Raw genomic sequence first — 19056 nt, 5'->3', positions numbered from 1 at the left:
ATCCAATGAAACTACTGATACTGGGCCCCTGCAGTAAATGTTTTCCCTCAATAGTTAACTTTATGACAATATTTACAATTCACTTTAAATTTCCAGAATATAAGACCTATACAAATATTTTTTTAATGTGTGGATATGATCAAACACTAGACAAAAATTATTTTTTTATGAAAATAATAGATTTTCCCCCGGTTTTCTTCACTGATGTGTTCATGCAGTTGCAATTCACCATCACTCACACACCATAATCAAGAAAAATAGATAAGGCAAGCAAATAAAAATTACTTAAAGGGAATTACGTAACTGTATTTACTTACTCTCCAGGGCCTCCACAATAGCAGTAACACTGCTGGACATTGGTTTTATGACCTGCATCCCATTCAAGGTCTGCCACACTATAGGGTAATGTCTGCTTCATGACTTGCAATGCTTTGGCATTTGGTCCTTTCTTAAGTGCACCACCCCTCTACATTAGAGGGAAAAAAATGTGAAAGAGTGAAGGCTAAAATTTTAAACACAATTCTATACTTTAAAAATGACTGACACTTCTGGAGAAATTTCCTTTCCAAACTTTTACCACATCACAAACTGTCTGATTAATAATAATCTCTATTTTTCTTTTCTTCTTTCAAATTACTGCACCAATTCCCATATCACTATCATCAAATAAAGTGAAAGCATCATTAAAAAGTCACTTAAGCATCATTAGTCAAATAAAAGCACCTCTTTCTACCCAGCATTCATTGCTCATTTCATTCAAATAAACTTTCAGTGTACACAATCACTATGTTGATAATGTCTCACAAATTCCATCAGGGCCTTGGCCCAAAACACTTAAAATATACCTTTGTTGTTGTTGCAAAAACACACTGCCGACAGAGCCATTTTTCATCTGAATCAATCACACTGGAATCAATATGAGGTGTGTGACACAACTGATGATATCCTTAATATCAAAAAAAAGCATAAAGCAAATTGTTTCATTAATACTTTCAACACGATTTCAAGAATGCCTTTTAGCATTATTTCCTACATTAATATAATTAATAAACAGGATAATTTCAAATTATCAATGTAAAGTGTTTTTAGTCATTAATCTTCAACACAGGCATTCAGTATGCAACAAGATTAAAAGAAATCAATGTTACCTTGGCCACACTTGTCACATATAACCATTTCATTGGGAGCTTCTGAATACTCTTCTTGACATATTGTACAGACCATTTCCCCACTTCCAGTGGCTCCTAAAATATTTAAAACACATTAAAAAAGAGAGTCATAAAAAATTCCATAAAACAAAACCACTTTTATGACTCAGTGGGCAGTACATATGCACAATGTTTGCTAAGTACATCATAATGCTTCACAAGACAAAGTACACAAAATGGTATCTCTCTGCTCTCTGTGTTCTTTCTACCTTTAACTTAACATGCCTGTCTACTTTCATAATTTAATCTGCTTTTTGGCAGAAGGCATAATTTAAATTGCTCTTAAGCATCTTCCCTTATTACTTATTTCTCATATTCCCACTCTTAAAGGTGAAGGTGGAGATGAGGGATGGGCGACAGCAGGTAGAGGAGGTTTGTGAACACTAGAGCTACTTTATAGAATACTTATCTATTCATGTACATACATTCACTTATCCTACACCACTAATATCATGAAATTAAAGAAAAAAAGCAAGGAAGATAAGTAAACTACCTTCTTCTCTTTGAATTCAGAGCATTTCCTTTTACTTACTAATTTATTAAACAGGTTGAACACCAATTATTTAATCTCCAGCTTCTGAAATCTAAAAATATGGTATCCAATAATGTACCCTAACAAAAACCATTTCAACAAAGTTTGGGGGTCCTACAATTATTAATTTTTTTTAGCAGAACAAGTGAAACATTTCTTCCTTAGACACTTTTATTCTTAAAAAAAAAACACACAAAATTTATAATACAATTTACCACCCTAACACATTATCATTTCCAGTATTCTCATCTTGTCTGTCTCAACAGAGTCAAATTCACAATACACACACTTTATGTACATAACAATAAAAACTTACAGTTTTGTGCTATGGGCCAAGCACTGTGTAGGATCTTAATATATTTTGTTTAATTCTACAACTAACTTATAAATATACTATTCATAGAGAAGAACTGAGGCTCAGACAAAGTAACTAACCCAAAGACTCGGAGAAAACATCAAGACTAGGATTCAAACCCAGATGTGCCAAAATCCATGTTCTCTCCACTACGAGATGGTTCACCAATACTATGTAATATTTCTTCTATCAAAAGCATTTTTCACACAGCTAGTTTTCAAAATTGTAACTTCTAATAGCTGCATAGTATTACATCTAGTGGAAATAACCCAATTTACTTCATTATTACTCTACTCTCGGACATACAGGTTGCCAACTGTTTTTCTTTTTTTGGAGGGGGGGGAATCTGTCTTTTGTATTTCTGCTATTTATTTGTTTGTTCTGGTCTCTCATCCACTCTCTTCTGCTTTGTTTGCTTCCTTTTATTTTTCCCCTCAGATAGGGTCTTGCTGTGTCATCCAGGCTGGAGTGCAGTGGCACAGCCACAGCTTACTGCAGCCTTGACTTCCCAAGCCCAAGCAATGCTCCCACCTCAGCCTCCCAAGTAACTGGAACCACAGGCGAGTCTTCCAATGCCTAATTTTTTTTTTTTTTTTTTTTGTAGCGACAGGATCTCCCTGTGTTGCCCAAGCTGGTCTCAAATTCCTGGGCTCAAGCAATCCTCCTGCCTGAGCCTCCCAAAGCACTGGGATTACAGATATAAGGCACTGCGCCCAGCTGTTTGCTTCTTGGTACACTTCATTGAAGGTGGTCTTCCATAGCTTCTGGGTTTATGATTCCGATCAGGACAGTAACCAGATTAAGCCTGGGAACTCTCTGTGAAAATTTACCAATTCCCTGGAAATGGAACGACAGCTCCCCTAGAGTAGGTGCCTGACCTGACTCTCACTGTAACTACCTGGACTAATGACAGGGAAGGCAATTCCTCAGAAAAGGGGGTAGTGACCCAAGAAACAATCCTGAGAAAGCTGGGAATTAACTTTTACTAGTGAAATCAAACATACATATATATTTTCTACCATCAAGTTTACAAGAACCTTCCTATATAGCTTAGTAATCTTCTATAGACTCCCTTACTCTAAATCCAATTGACTAGAAAGCCTTGGCCATTTCATCTTAGAAATACCAAATTTTTTGTTGTTGTTAAAATAAACTTCAGGAAACATTTTTCACCTAGTATTTTTTGAATTATTTCTTATGAATAAACTGCTAGAGATGAGTCTATTAGATAATTATAAACTTTTGCATTTAATGCAAATGCAAAACCACCGAAATAGAAATTTACACTGCCACCAGCAATGCAAGAGTATATCATTTCATAGAAACCAAAACAGCATTAGATGCTAAGATTTATAACCCTCTTACATTTATGTAATAGTTGTAACATGATATATTTCACCCTGTTGACTACTAATATTTTGCTTTACGTAAAATTTTTAAAAGAAACTCGTTAGACAAATATAATTTATTAAGTTTTGATATACATTATTGGCAGGTTTCTTAGAAAACTACTAAACCCACTCCTCACTGAAATATGCTATAATGCAGGTTTCAGATTCATTTATTCATTTTTATAGCAACTATAAGTTTCATAGGTGCTACTATCGGGGTGCTAAGAAGAGTTAAATGACCAGGAGCAATCCTTTGTAATTCCAGGAACAGCAAAAGGAACCAGTGAAGACAGAACAACCACAGAACATTAAACTGACATACTGAGTGCAGCACTTATAGAACAGGAAAGGACCTCTCACACAACAACTTTCTATCTCTATGTAACATTGGTTTCTTCTTTTCTACCACTTTTAAAAGCAAAGAAGGAGAAGTAGAAAGGAGGAAGTGGACAAAAGGACAGACAGACCTATTATATTAAATCCACAGGAAACTCCAGAAGATCTTTAAAAGCTGAAAGAAACACATAGCTAATGGAAGGGGAGTAAAAAGCAGCATAACATGTTTCACTGCTATTACAGAGAGACCTATGTTTACAAAATAAGGAAAAAAGAATAATTTTGTGTGCAGGGTAGTAAGATCTGCTCAATATTAGTAGTGTTGGAAATCTCCTATCCCTTTAAATCTTATGAGTCACACTTTTCTCTGGCTCCTCAATTTCAGATTCAAAACATAATTTTAGTCCTTTAAACTTATCAGTCCAGGAACCATAAAAAGTTTCTCTAGAAAAACATTTTACCAGAGTAAAAGCTACTTGGTTCCCCACCTAAGCCCTGAGTACCAACTATACAGATGGTAATTAGAACATTCCAACTCCTTTACCAAAACTTTTTTTATTCTTAAGAAACATTAAGAGTAAAGTCAAGAACTAAAACATGGCAGAAACCTACCATAAAATTGAACTTGGTATTCAAATATAAAACCCAATCGTTAAATACTTTGGCAAGGTGTCTACCCTTTAGGGAGAAAATTTATCTCTTTTCTATGAGAATACACAAAACACAGGTCTTAGTGTAGGCCTATTAACCCAGCAAAAGGAAAACCAAAAGTAGGCCTTTAAAGACAGCTAAAATACTCAGGTTTTTAGTAAAGACTGGTAATTTTTAAAAGTACTTTGCATGAAAGAGGTACCTGGTGAAATATCTATATTTAGCAGATGCTAAAAGCATGAAACAATCATAGTTTCTAATAATAGAAATCATCACAAGAAGCATACCTATAGCCAAACCAAGACATACTTTTATTTATTTTTATTGGCACACAAATATAGCCTCATTTTCCCATTTCAACATAAAAACCCATAACTAAGTGGTAATTTTAAACCATTCTTATTAACAAATATTTCTATTATTCTAAATCAGTTTTATATGTCCTAACTTCCCAAATCATCTGACAAATAGTATGCTCCCAATAAACACTTGCTTTCTACAAATATAAGCAAGTAACAGCTGAATTGAATCCCAAACCGTTACTGAGATTAGTTACCAAAGATTTTTCTTCAAAGTTCTTAGAAAGGTCTTAATATAGCTTACGGGTATAAATTAGCGATGCATCTGTCCTCTAGAGTATTCTTCTTCTTCTTATGGTCTATAATAAAGACTATGCTGATTTTTTAACCTCTCCTTGGAAGTAATACTGAGTTATCTAAATACATTATATTCAACAGACAACATCATAATATGACAAGTTGAAGAAAATCAAATTTTAATTTAAATCATGTTCAAGACAAATAGTAGCACCTGCCTGTTTGAATGTCCTTCCAGAGAACCCAGGATTTAGAACTGTCTTCAAATATGATGAAGCAGCTCTGTTTCAATATGTTTATCTGCAATACAGAGAAATACTTAACGGTGATCTCTTAAAATTAAAAACATGAAGTTAAATTTAAGATTATTAAATGCTTACTGCAAAAACAGCAAAAGATACATTAAAGTAACTTGCCTTTTTGATAGTGCCAAGATAAAACAAGCCATCTGACCATCTAGCTAGGACATCCTGACCCTCTTCAAATTTACATGCTGGCTTTTTGGCTTTATGTCCATCCTGTAAAGACAGCTTGGTCAAGGATGTTGGGGTCTTTTGGTTTCGACGTAAAGGAGACCGCTTGTGGACCAGTGAATTACCTGCCCCTGTAGAGTCTCTGTTTAGAGAACAAAAGACCATACGTAAGACGACTTACTTGTAGAGCTTATTTTATACCAGTGGGATATTTTATATGTTAATCAAAGTTTTTAATTTGTTAAAAACCTTAAGGCAAAAATATAAAAAGTACCTCAAATCATAAATACTCTCCAAACAAAGCAGTTTAAAACAAAATGGTAACAATTCTCAATATCCATTCACTGCCTACTCTAACTGAGGCTAAGACTCAGCAAACACTCCAAGATAACACATTCAAGGCAGCTGTCATCAAAATAACAGCTTTATGTTGAGGTACGCAGGCCATGGTCATGAGCAAATAATGTCTTGAATCTCATGACTGGGTTTAGGTAAAGAATAAAAGTGAATTACATTTTAATCTCTTGATTATGCCACATGCAGTTAAAACACATTAACCAGTGACTTCAAGGGACAGCTGGTGTTATTCATACTCTTAACACTCAAAGGAAGGGCAGTCATGACCTTCTCCTTACAGGGAATCACTACTGAATTGAGCAAATATGCAGATTGAGAGTTTAAAAAAAAAAAATTGAGAACCAGCAATTTCATTAAATTATAGACAAATAGTACACTATAAGGCCGGGTGCGGTGGCTCATGCCTGTAATCCCAGCACTTTGGGAGGCCGAGGCAGGTGGATCACCTGAGGCCAGGAGTTCAAGACCAGCCTGGCCAACATGGTGAAACCCTGTGTCTACTACAAAATACAAAAATTAGCCGGGCATGGTGGTATACACCTGTGATCCCAGCTACTGGGGAGGCTGAGGCAGGAGAATCATTTGAACCCAGGAGGCGGAGGTTGCAGTGAGTTGAGATCATGCCACTGCACTCCAGCCTGGGCAACAGAGCAAGACTCTGTCTCAAAAAAACAAAAAAAAAAAACAAAAAAAAGAAAAAAGGAAAGTACACTATAAGAGTACTTAAAGGAAAAAAATATATATTAAATACTGTAAAATTACATTATAACTTATGTATTAGACATTCCATAAACAGCAAAGCATACCACCATCAGCTTTCTTAAAGGTAACAAAGCAGTGTTTGGTTTCACTTTTCCAAATTAGATTTTTCACTAATTAAACATACAGTGACATGTAAAACTAGATAGACAATAATTCTAAAAATAGCATAAAAGTTTAGTAAAAATAAAATGAGCACGGAAATTAAAGAAAAAAGTTTCAAAAAGTTCCTAAGTATTAGGAATATCTAATTTCAATACCTAAAAATACAGAAATTCTGGGAAACCCTGTCACATGCTAAAACACGCATGAACCTTGAAGATATTATGCTAAGTGAAATAAGCCAGACAAAATGGATAACTATTCCACTTATATGAGGTACCTAGACGCTCAAAGTCATAGAGATGGAAAACAGAATGGTGGCCAATGGCTAGGAAGAATGGGGAGTAGGGAGTTACTGTTTAATGGGTACAGTTTGAAAGAAATACATTTTAAAGATATCCAAAGAAATAACTGGTACCTTCCCAAATTTGCTGAAAAACATTATCTACACATCGAAGCAGCTCAACAAATTCCAAGTAGGATAAATGCAAAGAGATCTACACCCAGCCACATCATAGTAAAAATGCTGAAAGGCAAAAAAAAAAAAAAAAAAAATCTTGAAAGCAACAAGACAAACACAATATATCATGTACAAGGAAACCCCAATAAGATTAACAGTTGACTTCTCATCAGAAACAATAAAAGCCAGAAGGCAGTGAGATGACATATTCAAAGTAAGCAGGCTGCAGGGAATGGGTGCTGTCACCAGGGAATCTTATATCCAGCAAAACTGTCTTTCAAAAATGAAGGTGAAATACAAACTCCCAGATAAACAAAAACTGAATTTGTTATTAGCAGAGACATCTTACAATGAATACTACTATGATTGAAAGCAAGTAAACCCAGAAGGAAATTCAAATACATGTACATACACACACACACACACACACACACACACAAAGAACACCAACAAATTATAAAAGACAGCATAAATGCATATTCCCTCCAAAGCAAGTATACAAAACAATATGTACATAATTGTATTGTTAGACCCATAATATATAGAAATGTAATATATTTGGCAATAATAGCACAAAGGAAGTATATAGGAGCAAAACTGTTACAACTGTTTCAAAGAAATGACACAGGCCAGGTGCAGCATGGCTCATGCCTGTAATCCCAGCACTTTGGGAGGCTGAGGCAGGAGGACCCTGAGTTCAAGAGCAGCCTGGGCAACAAAGGGAGAATGTCTCTAAAAAAATTAAAAAATAAAAATTAGCTGGGCATTGTGGCATGTGCCTGTGGTCTCAGCTACTCAGGAGTCTGGGGTGGGAGGACTATATGAGGCCAGGAGGTTGAGACTGCAGTGAGCTGTGATGGTGCCACTGCACTCCAGCCTGAGCAACAGAGAGAAAACCTGTCAAAAGAAAAGAAGAAAAGAAAAGAGAAAAATGGAAGGAAGGATGGACACAAGTCGCTAACTTGAATTCACAGGAACAAACAAAAAAAACCCAAAATATGGTAATTAAGGTAAATATAAAACGTAGATTGTCACTTCAAGAAAATATCTGCCTTATACAGAACTCAGTGGCTGTTTCAAGTACAAATGGTGTTCCATGAAAAAGCTGCTAGTTCAGCTGGCAACTCAAACAATGGCACAAGTGCCTTATGCCATTTCTATTTTATCACACATATTAAAAACCTGGCCAGCACGGTGGCTCACGCCTATAATTCCAGCCTTTTGGAAGGCCGAGGCAGGTGGATCATTTGAGGCCAGGAGTTCAAGACAAGCCTGGCCAACATAGCAAAACCCCCCATCCCTACTAAAAATACAAAATTAGCCAGGCATGGTGGCGCGTGCCTGTAATCCCAGCTACTCGGGAGGCTGAGGCAGGAGAACCGCTTGAACCTGGGAGGCAGACATTGCAGTAAGCCAAGATCACACCACTGCACTCCAGCCTAGGCAACAGAGCAAGACATCTCAAAAACAAACAAACAAACAAAAAACATTCTTAAGTGAAATAAGGTTTGGGGGTACGTGTGTGTGTGTGTTTATATTTTTTACCGTTAGTACACAATGAAGAATACAAGTACAGTTTGATGCCGCTGCCTTGATTCATGCTAAGACACAAAGCAATTTTATCTAACATTGTTTTCCTGTGCCATAGTCAGCTGTGAGGAGAAGGCACTTTTGGTAGTATAACTAGAGGGGTTAAAAAGTTTAAATGTTTGACAAGATCAGTGCAAGAGAACAGAAGTAAAAATGCAGGAAGAATCACAATGAATTATCATCAGGGATGCTCAAGGAGAGGGTAAGAATCCTCTTTCTCCAGACTTTGAAACAATTTAATGGCTTCACAGTATCGGAATAACTCTGTTAGCAATCAACTTTGAAAAAAGCTTTAAGGGACAGGGTGCAGTGGCTCACACCTGTAATCCCAACACTTTGGGAGGCCGAGGTGGGCAGACCACCTGAGGTCGGGAGTTAGAGACCAGCCTGACCAACATGGAGAAATCCCATCTCTACTAAAACTACAAAATTAGCCTGGTGTGGTGGCTCATGCCTGTAATCCCAGCTACCTGGCAGGCTGAGGCAGGAAAATGTCTTGAACCCAGGAGGTGGAGGTTGCAGTGAGCTGAGATCGCACCATTGCACTCCAGCCTGAGCAACAAAAGTAAAACTGTCTCAAAAAAAAAAAAAAAGGCTTTAAGTTCAGTGTTCACTTGAGGGATTTTGTATCCCTTCAGTTAAAAAAAAAAAATAGCCAAAGCCTGAACAATAATTAATCATGGGTGAAAAATGACCTCAGTAGAATGCCATGGCAGGTCTGTGTTAAGACCTAGAATTCCAAAGTAGAAACTGTACAAAAATAAAAATTGCAAACATTCCCAGTTTCATATGCTTTGCTATTATTTCAATAAATTATCCCCTTCTTTCAGGATGGCAAGGTCTCTCTCTGTCTTACTCTCCACTGTACTACTCCTGCTGCATAGCACATCCTTAGGTCATAAGGTATCAAACTTTTTTTATTTTTCCATCTCCTAGTGTTTATGCCCTGCTTCTAATATTTCTGGTGTGCTGTGTCTCACATGAGACCTAACCTAATTATAGTTACCCTTGATTCCTTATGCCCCCTTCCCACCACCTTCTCATTTTTACCCTTCCATTCACAGCCAAACCTCCAGGAAAAAATTACTGAGATTACCAAGTGCCTAATCCTACATTAAACATTCAACATATTCATGGCCGGGCATGGTGGCTTATGCCTGTAATTCCAGCACTTTGGGAGGCCGGGGCGGGCAGATCACGAGGTCAGGAGTTTGAGACCAGCCTGGTCAACATGGCAAAACCACGTCTCTACTAAAAATACAAAAATTAGCCAGACGTGGTGGCCGGCACCTGTAATCCCAGCTACTCAGGAGGCTGAGGCAGGAGAATTGCTTGAACCCAGGAGGCGGAGGTTGCAGTGAGCCGAGACCGCACCATTGCACTCTAGCCTGGGCGAAAAGAGCAAGACTCTGGCCTCAAAAAAAAAAAAAAAAAAACACACACACAACATTCAACATATTCGGTCACAAATCATTTTTGGGTCCCTATTATGAGCCACATACTGTGCCAGGCAGTAGATATATAGAGGTAATTTAATACTCAGAGCACTGCTTTAGAGATATTTTTGCAGATGAGATTTTACAGATCCCTTTTTACATGAGGAAACTGCAACTGCAAGACAGATTATAACTTGATGAAGTTTATTATAGGATACCAACCAGAGCCAGCATTCAATAAATCTCTCTGAGCACCCTCCAATTAGCACTCAACTATGCTTAAAAACTTGCAAGGATCTTAGGGGTGGAAGGTAGAATAACTAAATTCTCTTGATTCTTTGTGCTCCCTTCCCACCACTTCCTACTCTTTCCTCCCATTCGCAAGCAAACCTCCGGGGTAAAGTTATACACACTTAATGTCTCCACTCCTATAGTCTCCTCTCCTTTTCAGTGTTCGGCCCACTTCAATATAACCCACTAACTTACCCCCAAACAGGGAATGTCTGTCTCTTATTCACACTTGTATCCTCAATCTCTGCATAGGGCATAATACATAAACGGCAGAAAGATTATGCAGAATTTATAAAGTCAAGAAACGTCTATATTTAAGGAGTTAAATTTTTTATCTAACCAATATTTAAGGAGTTTAACTTTTCATCTTTATCTACTTTTTTTTTTTTTTTTGAGATGGAGTCTCGCTCTGTCGCCAGGCTGGAGTGCAGTGGCATGATCCCAGCTCACTGCAACTTCCGCCTCCTGGGTTCAAGCGATTCTTGTGCCTCAGCCTCCCGGGTAGCTGGGATTACAGGTGCATGCCACCATGCCCAGCTAATTTTTGTATTTTTAGTAGAGACAGGGTTTCACCATGTTGGCCAGAATGGTCTCGATCTCCTGACCTTGTGATCCACCTGCCTCGGCCTCCCAAAGTGCTGGGATTACAGGCCTGAGCCACAGCGCCCGGGGTACATTTTTAATCTAATGTCTCTAAGCATAAATCATCTGTTTTGCTTTAAGTAAAAAATAGACTCTATAGACTCTACTTTCATTCACATTTAAGACAAATACACATCAACCTTTTACCCACATAAACATAAATCCTGTATCAAACTGCATTAATAGAGAGATCATTTGTGCCAGGCATGGTGGCTCACACCTGTAATCCTAGCACTTTGGGAGGCTGAGGCAGGAGGATCACTTGAGCCTAGGAATTTGAGACCAGCCTGGGCAACACAGTGAGACCTTGTCTCTACAAAAAAAAAAAAAAAAATTAACTGGGTGTAGTGGCATACGCCTGTGGTCCCAGCTACTCAGGAGGCTGAGGTGGGAGGATCACTTGAGCCCAGGAGGTAGAGGCTTCAGTGAGCCATAATTTCACCACTGCACTCCAGCCTAGACAACCTGTAACAAAAACCAAAAAATACATACATAAATAACTTGTAAAAGCAGTATCTTCTTTTAAAATTTCTCTGCCCAAAAAAATCTTACAGAAAACAAAGCAAGAAAAGAGTAAATTACCCATAAAGTCACAACTCAAACATAAGTAGGATAAACATCATTGCACATTTTCCTCCCCTAAGAGTTTTCATCTATGCAGTTTCCCCCACCCCATTATTGTCACTGATTACTTCCCTCTTTGCTAGAATGTGACCTTTATTAGAAGCCAAATTAGTTTTTCTAATTTTAGAATTTACTATTTCCTTTCTGATTACAAAGGTAAACATGCTGATGTTAGAATAAATATAGAAACATATAGTTAAACGTGAAAATTCTCCACGCAATCTCCTCCCACAAAAGAAAGTTAATCTCCTGATTTTTCTTATTTGTACTACACATTTATAATTCATATAAATGTTTTTAATAAAATATAGGACATTATATATATTGTTCTATATATTTTCTCACATAACAATGTATCTTGAACAATGTAATTTCCATCTGTTATGTAAATATAAAATAAAAGCACATAAAATAATCTTTTCATCAGCTGCTAAACTGCTTTCCATCCATTACCCAATGGAGGAAGATTTAGGATGTTTCCAATGTTTTAACATAAGCAGTAACATAAACCTCATTCTTCTACATTCCCAACTACTACATAGGATAAATAATAAAGAGAATTACTATATATATAATAATATACTACGTATATTTTGCCTTTTTATAATAGAAAATTACAAACGTAGACAAAACAAGTATAATGAACCATCAAGTGACACCCAGTTTCAGTTAAAATTTCTTTTTTTTGAGACAGTCTCACTGTGTCGCCCAGGCTGAAGTGCAGTGGTGTGATCGCGGCTCACTGCAACCTCTGCCTCCTGGGTTCAAGCAATTCTCTTGCCTCAGCCTCCCAAGTAGCTGAGACTACAGGCGCCCACCACCATGCCTGGCTAATTTTTTTTGTATTTTTGCAAAGATAGGGTTTCACTATGTTGGCCAGGCTGGTCTTGAACTCCTGACCTCGTGATTTGCCCGCCTCAGCCTCCCAAAGTGCTGGGATTACAGGCGTGAGCCACTGCACCTGGCCCATAAAATTTCATGGCTAAAATTATTTCATTTATATACCCATATCCCCCCCATCCTCATATGTGTATTTTTAAATATCATAGGTATTATCAAATTATTCTCCCAAAAAGTACCAACTCACACTCTCACCACACCTTCACCAACAGGAAGAATTATCAGTCTTTTGCTCTTTGACAACACACACTTTATTTCTATCTACAACTCTATTAGTAGTAGTAAAAAAAGCATGTTTCTCATAGGTTTGTTAACAACTTTTTTTTTTTGAGACAGAGTCTCTGTCATCCAGGCTGAAGTGCAGTGGTGCAGTCATGGGTCACTGCAGCCTCAGTCTCCCGGGCTCAAGGGATCCTCCCACTCCAGCCTCCCAAGCAGCTGGGACTACAGGCACACACCATGCCACCATGCCCACCTGATTTTTTTTTTTAATAATTTTTAGTAGGAATGGGAGCAGGTCTCAAACTCCTGAGCTCAAGTAATCCCTCCACTTTGGCCTCCCAAAGTGCTGGGATTATAAGCATAAGCCACCACGCCCGGCCTATTAACAATTTCTAAGTCTTCTGGAAACTGCAGTTGATGTTCTTTGCCCATTTTTAAATGAAATGTTAATCATTGTCATAATAATTTTCAAGAGCATCTTATATGTTATAACCCTTTCTTATACATATTGCAAACATTTTTCTGAGTTCATATACTAAAGTGCCATGAGAAACAGACTTTTTGGTTGGGGGATCAGTGCTTCTTTTGGGTACTCAGTTGACTCTGGTCAGTAGCTACAAAGCTATATCCCTCATCTCACCTCATCTCAGATTCAAACTGCCTCTCCTGTTTAAGCAGCCAGGGATTGAGGGGAGGGAGAAAGAGGTAGTTATTATATAACAGGCATATAGTTTCAGTTTAATAAGGTAAAAAGTGTTATGGAGATGGCTCAATGTATTTAATATCACTGAACTGTACACTAAAAATTGGTTAAGATGGGCCAGGCATTGTGGCTCACACCTGTAACTTCAGCTCTTTGGGAGGCCAAGGCGGGAGGACTGCTTAAGGCCAGGAGTTCAAGACCAGCCTAAGCAACACAAGATCCAGGCTCTACAAAAAATTTCTTTGAAATCAGCCAGACGTAGTGGGATGTGCCTATAGTCCCAGCTACTTAGGAAGCTGAGATGGGAGAATTGCGTGAGCCTGAGAAGTCGAGGCTACAGTGAGCCGTGACTGCACCACAGCATTCCAGCCTGAGTAACAGAGAGACCCTGTCTCCAAAAAAAAAAACAAAAAAACAAACAAACAAACAAACAAACAAAAAAAAAAAAAAAAAACCAGCCTGAGCAACATGGCAAGACCACATTCCTACAGAAAATTTTTTAAAAATTTGCCAGGCGTGATGGCACATAGCTGCAGGATCACTTGAGCTCAGGAGTTCAAGACTGCAGTGAGCTGGAATCACACCACTGTGCTCCAGCCTGGGAAATAGAGTGAGACCTTATCTCCTTAAAAAAAAAAGGTTAAGATAGTAAATTTTGTTACATGTATTTTAACTCAATAAAAAGATTGGGAGAGAGGGCTCATAGTCACTACCACTGTATCACTGCTAGTGATATACATCTTGAAAGAGATTGCCTGGACAAATAAGTTTCTTCCCTTGAGACCAAGTGTTCAAGCCAGTAACTCTTTCTTGGTTTACTACCCCAGAATAAATAAGACCCTGATTCAAGAACTTGAAAACTGGATGTTTAATTCAGAAGTAGTGTGGCTTAGGGAAAATGGATTAATTCTTCCCAATCCATTCCTCAATTTGTTCTCCTAGTGAACTAAATAAAGAACTATCTCAATTCTTAGTTGCCATCTTTCCCATGCCCACAATTTCTTCCCTTCCCTGGGAAAAGTAGCAAATATGTGGTTAATCGCATGTGAAGGATATAATATAACCTAAGAAAAATGCTATTTTTGGTGAAAACTTTCATACAGATAAAGTCAAATTCATGAGGCCAAACAGGGCCAAAGTAAGGCCCAGGTATAAAGGAAGCAACAGGTAATCTGCTTAAGCTTGGCACTGCATTAAAGCTATGAAGAAGGAATTCTCTTTTATCTCTTGAGACAGGTATGTAAAATGAAGCCGGAGATTCATTGCCTTCTTTCTGGTTGAGGTTTCCCTGAAAGTAGAAAGTCAAAGAGAACCAGGGTTGAACCTAAAGGACAGAAAGCATAAAGCAAGCAGCTTAAAGGCCAGCTCTACTCTACTTCTTAGTTTTAGAAACAATACAAAGCTGAGGGCGGTGGCTCACGACTGTAATCCCAGCAATCTGGCAGGCCGAGGCGGGCAGATCACGAGGTCAGGAGATCGAGACCATCTTGGCTAACACACAGTGAAACCCCGTCTCTACTAAAAATACAAAAAAATTAGCCAGGCGTGGTGGCAGGCGCCTGTAGTCCCAGCTACTCAGAAGGCTGAGGCAGGAGAATGGCGTGAACCTGGAAGGCGGAGCTTGCAGTGAGCCTCCCATGCCACTGCACTCCAGCCTGGGCGACAGAGCCAGACTCTGTCTCAGAAAAAAAAACAAAAAAACAAAAAAAACCAGAATGCCACATATGTGGTTTTTTAGAAAAATAGTTTAGAAAAAAATTAAGGTGAAAATCAATAGTTCCTCACTCCACCACTTCTAATATTCCAGTCTTACTCTCAGAGGCAAGTGGGTTTTTTTTTTTTTTAACTCTTTCAGCTATGCCTTCTGAAGGTACCCTCATATTTACAAATAATGTGTTTATACTTCTCTTTTTAAATTGATCAACTTCAAATCTGACTTCTTGCTATTGAAGTTGATAATTCACATCTTATGCCAACTCCTATTTGCTACCTCCCATCCTCTACAAATCTTATTGAACTATTTTCACTAAATCAGTAAGTTTTACTTATTGTACAACGTGTAAATATTGGTCATGCAAAGATAAGTGGTATGCCCTTATTAAATATCCTTTCTTATTCACTTTCCATTTTTCCCAAAATTGCTTAATATATCCCTTTGTTGCCTCCTGTTTCAAACTGTCAATGATAATTTCAAATCTTTTTTCCACATGTAACTCCTGCTTCTAAAGCTTTCCATGTTCCTGTGCCAATCTAGAATGACTATCCTCTAAGCCTTGCTCTGGTCATCTTGGAAGTTCCCCTTATCACTCTGCTTTCTAGATCCCATATTATTTTGCTGGAGCAGTGGCTTACAACAGAAGACTGTATAAACCTTGTATACCTATTTCAATCCCACCCTCACAATTGACCAATACTTTCCCAGATACAGAATTTAATGTTGAAAATATTGAATGTTGAAAACTTCCCTCGGAAGTTTGATAATATTCCTCCACTACACTCAGCATTCATAATGAAAAATCCGATGCCACTCTGACTTTTAATCCTTTATAGGTTACCATTTTTTCCTCAGAAAGTTTCTAGGATCTTCATTTATCCTTAATGTCTTAAAATTTCATAATGATGTGTCTAGGCATAAGGTCTTCTTTCAATCATACTGTCCAGCCCTTGGTAAATCCTTTCATTTGTTTTTCTGTTTATCTTAGACTCTCCTTTGATGCAGCAGGCTTTCCTCAACTATTCAGTGGCCCTTAGTTGTCCAGTGACAGTTAAGATTGAGGTTATATAAATCTACATGGGATCTCTTCACATATGATGCAGGATTTGTAGAGAGGTGAGCTTTGCCTTAGTGTGATCAGGTAGGGAGGCAACACTTAAGACTGATAAACTCTGCCAAAATATGGAGGTCTTTCTTCAGGACCTTATCAATGTAAAAACCCTCTCTACATTCTTTACCTGAGGGGCTAGACAACCGGGTATAGGTGGGTAGTGTCCATCTGTTTACGATATAGACAAACATCCCCCTCTTACCATCTGTAAATGTCATCCTCTCATCCCTCACCTTGCTGGAACCCATGGTCAGGGGTTGCTACTAGTGGCTCAGAATCAGCAGATACCCTAGTTTTACAACTGGGCAACACTGAGAAGAAACACATTCATTAGAGAACAAAGTTAAAATTTTGAAACCATTACAGTAGGTATTAAGTATCATAAATACTGCATATAAATTATATTACAAATTACAGACCAACTGACTTGGAATCCCAATTCCTATTTGTAATGGTTCATATGCAAAAATGCAGCCTTCTTATAAACAACCAACATATATAATTTGTCTCCTAACCTACTGACAACTTATATTTGAAAACTGGTATCTCAGAGTATACTTTAATTAAACAGAACATTTTAACCAACCAAAACATCCATACCCCAAATCATTTTATAATAAGAGTCCAATGAGAGTTAAGGAAAACATGATTATTGTATTTAAACTCAATGGCTCTGGTCATTCAACAAATATACAATGCCTGCTATATGCCAGGTACCATGCCAGGTGTTAAGAGAGACAAATGTGGAAAGATACAGTACATACCACCAAGGAACATAGCCTTTGTAGAGAAACACATGTGCACACCAAAAAAACTATATGCAGTGTAATTCCTATAATGAATAAACACAAGAAGAAAAATATCTGATCTATCCAGAAGCAAAAGACAGGGACAAACAAAACTTCATCAAGACTTAGCTTTTAACTATAGACTTAAAGGATGAGTAGTAGTTTCAGAGATGAACCTTAGAGAGGACTTCATAAGCCTAGGGAACATATGTAAAGGCACAAAGTCATGAGACAACACACACTTTTCTAGGAACAAAACTGCAGTATAACTGTAGCTCAAATTAGAGAGAAAGGGGCATAGATAACATGAACAAACGAAAAAAGACCAAGCTATAAGAGTAGAGACATTGCCTCTTTGTCTTATTTACTGTTATATATCCCCTGTACCTGGCACACATCGATTCTCAATACTGGCTGAATAAACAAACACTATGCAAAAGAGAGAAAAAGATGGGAACCCAAATAAATCTGCAATAATCTATTAATAAGAAAAGGGCCAGGCGTGGTGGCTCATGCCTGTAATCCCAGCACTGTGGGAGGCTGAGGCGGGCAGATCATTTAAGGTCAGGAGCTCGAGACCAGCCTGGCCAACAAGGTGAAACCCCGTCTCTACTAAAAATACAAAAAGTAACTAGGCATGGTGGCATGCACCTGTAATCCCAGCTACTCAGGAGGCTGAGGCACGAGAACTGCTTGAACCCAGGAGGCAGAGGTTGCAGTGAGCTGAGATCGCACCACTACACTCCTGCCTGGGCGACAGATAGACTCCATCTCAAAAAAAAAGAAAGGAAAAACCTGAAATCAGGCCAAGAAGAAATTGGAATTTTTAAAAATCCCTGGATAGTAGGGTTTTAAGTAACCTAATTTTCATACTTTATATTTTCCAAGTTTTTAAAAATAATCATGGCATCACTCTTATAACAATAAATAATTTAAAAGTAAAACAGACAGTCATTAAGAATTAACTTTATGTGGTATTGAGAGCAAAGGAGAAATTCAGAACAACTCCCAAGTTTTTAACTTGGGAAACTGGGAAGATGGTATGGGGGAAATTAGGAGGAAAGTAGTAGCAAGTTTAAATCATCTCTTTCATCCAAGAAAGGATGTCTGCTAGGCAAAATATTTACAAAAACTGACCATATACTGATCTATAAAGCAAGTCTCAACAAATTTTAAGCTATAAAATCATACAGCATGTATTTCATGACTACAATGCCGTAAGACTCCAACATCAATAAAAAGATAACTTAAAAGTTTGGAAATCAAGACATACACTTTTAGGCTGGGTGCAGTGGCTCAGGCCTGTAATCCCAGCACCTTGGGAGGCCAAGGTTGGCAGATCATTTGAGCTCAGGAGTTCGAGACCAGCCTAGGCAACATGGTAAAACCGCATCTCTACAAAAAATTAAAAATTAGCCAGGGATGGTGCTGCATGTCTGCAGGCCCGGCTACTCAGGAGGCTGAGGTAAGAGGATCAATTGAGCCCAGGAAATGAAGGCTGCAGTGAGCCATGATCATGCCACTGCACTCCAGCCTGGGAAGCTGAACGAGACCCTGTCTCCAAAAAAATAAATAAATAAATAAATAAAAAATAAAATATACACTTTTAAATAATCCATGGGCCAAAGAAGAAATCATAACGGAAATTAGCAAGTATTCGAAGTTGAACAACAAAAAGCACGTATTAAAAACTTGTGGGATGCAGCTAAAGCAGTAGTTGGAGAGATAAGTCTCAAAATACATATAATAGAAAAGAAAAAAAGTTAATGAATTGAGTAGCTATCTCATGTTGAAGGAAGAAAAAAGAAAATAAGC

General features: G+C 37.9%; 1 protein-coding gene across 6 annotated transcripts in view; it reads right to left on the bottom strand.

The window, feature by feature from the left end:
- MTF2 (metal response element binding transcription factor 2) overlaps positions 1–19056 on the bottom strand; it is a 59955-nt gene that overhangs the window by 23278 nt on the left and 17621 nt on the right. For 3 of the 6 annotated variants that reach the window (XR_010117473.1, XM_063625498.1, XM_063625499.1), the window contains exons 2-6: positions 5486–5684; positions 5288–5369; positions 1149–1244; positions 846–946; positions 318–466 (exon numbers count right to left, since the gene is read on the bottom strand). Coding sequence is in view for 5 of the 6 variants with exons in the window: in XM_063625498.1 (XP_063481568.1) it covers positions 318–466; positions 846–946; positions 1149–1244; positions 5288–5369; positions 5486–5684 (627 nt within the window). In the remaining variant the exon portion in view is untranslated. Of the gene's footprint in view, positions 1–317; positions 467–845; positions 947–1148; positions 1245–5283; positions 5370–5485; positions 5685–19056 lie in introns of those variants that run through there. The other 3 variants (XM_063625500.1, XM_063625501.1, XM_063625502.1) reach the window with 3 other exon arrangements.

The sequence above is a fragment of the Symphalangus syndactylus genome, chromosome 12 (assembly GCF_028878055.3).
Source record: "Symphalangus syndactylus isolate Jambi chromosome 12, NHGRI_mSymSyn1-v2.1_pri, whole genome shotgun sequence".
Taxonomy (NCBI): domain Eukaryota; kingdom Metazoa; phylum Chordata; class Mammalia; order Primates; family Hylobatidae; genus Symphalangus; species Symphalangus syndactylus.
This window is presented reverse-complemented; position numbering and strand designations above follow the sequence as displayed.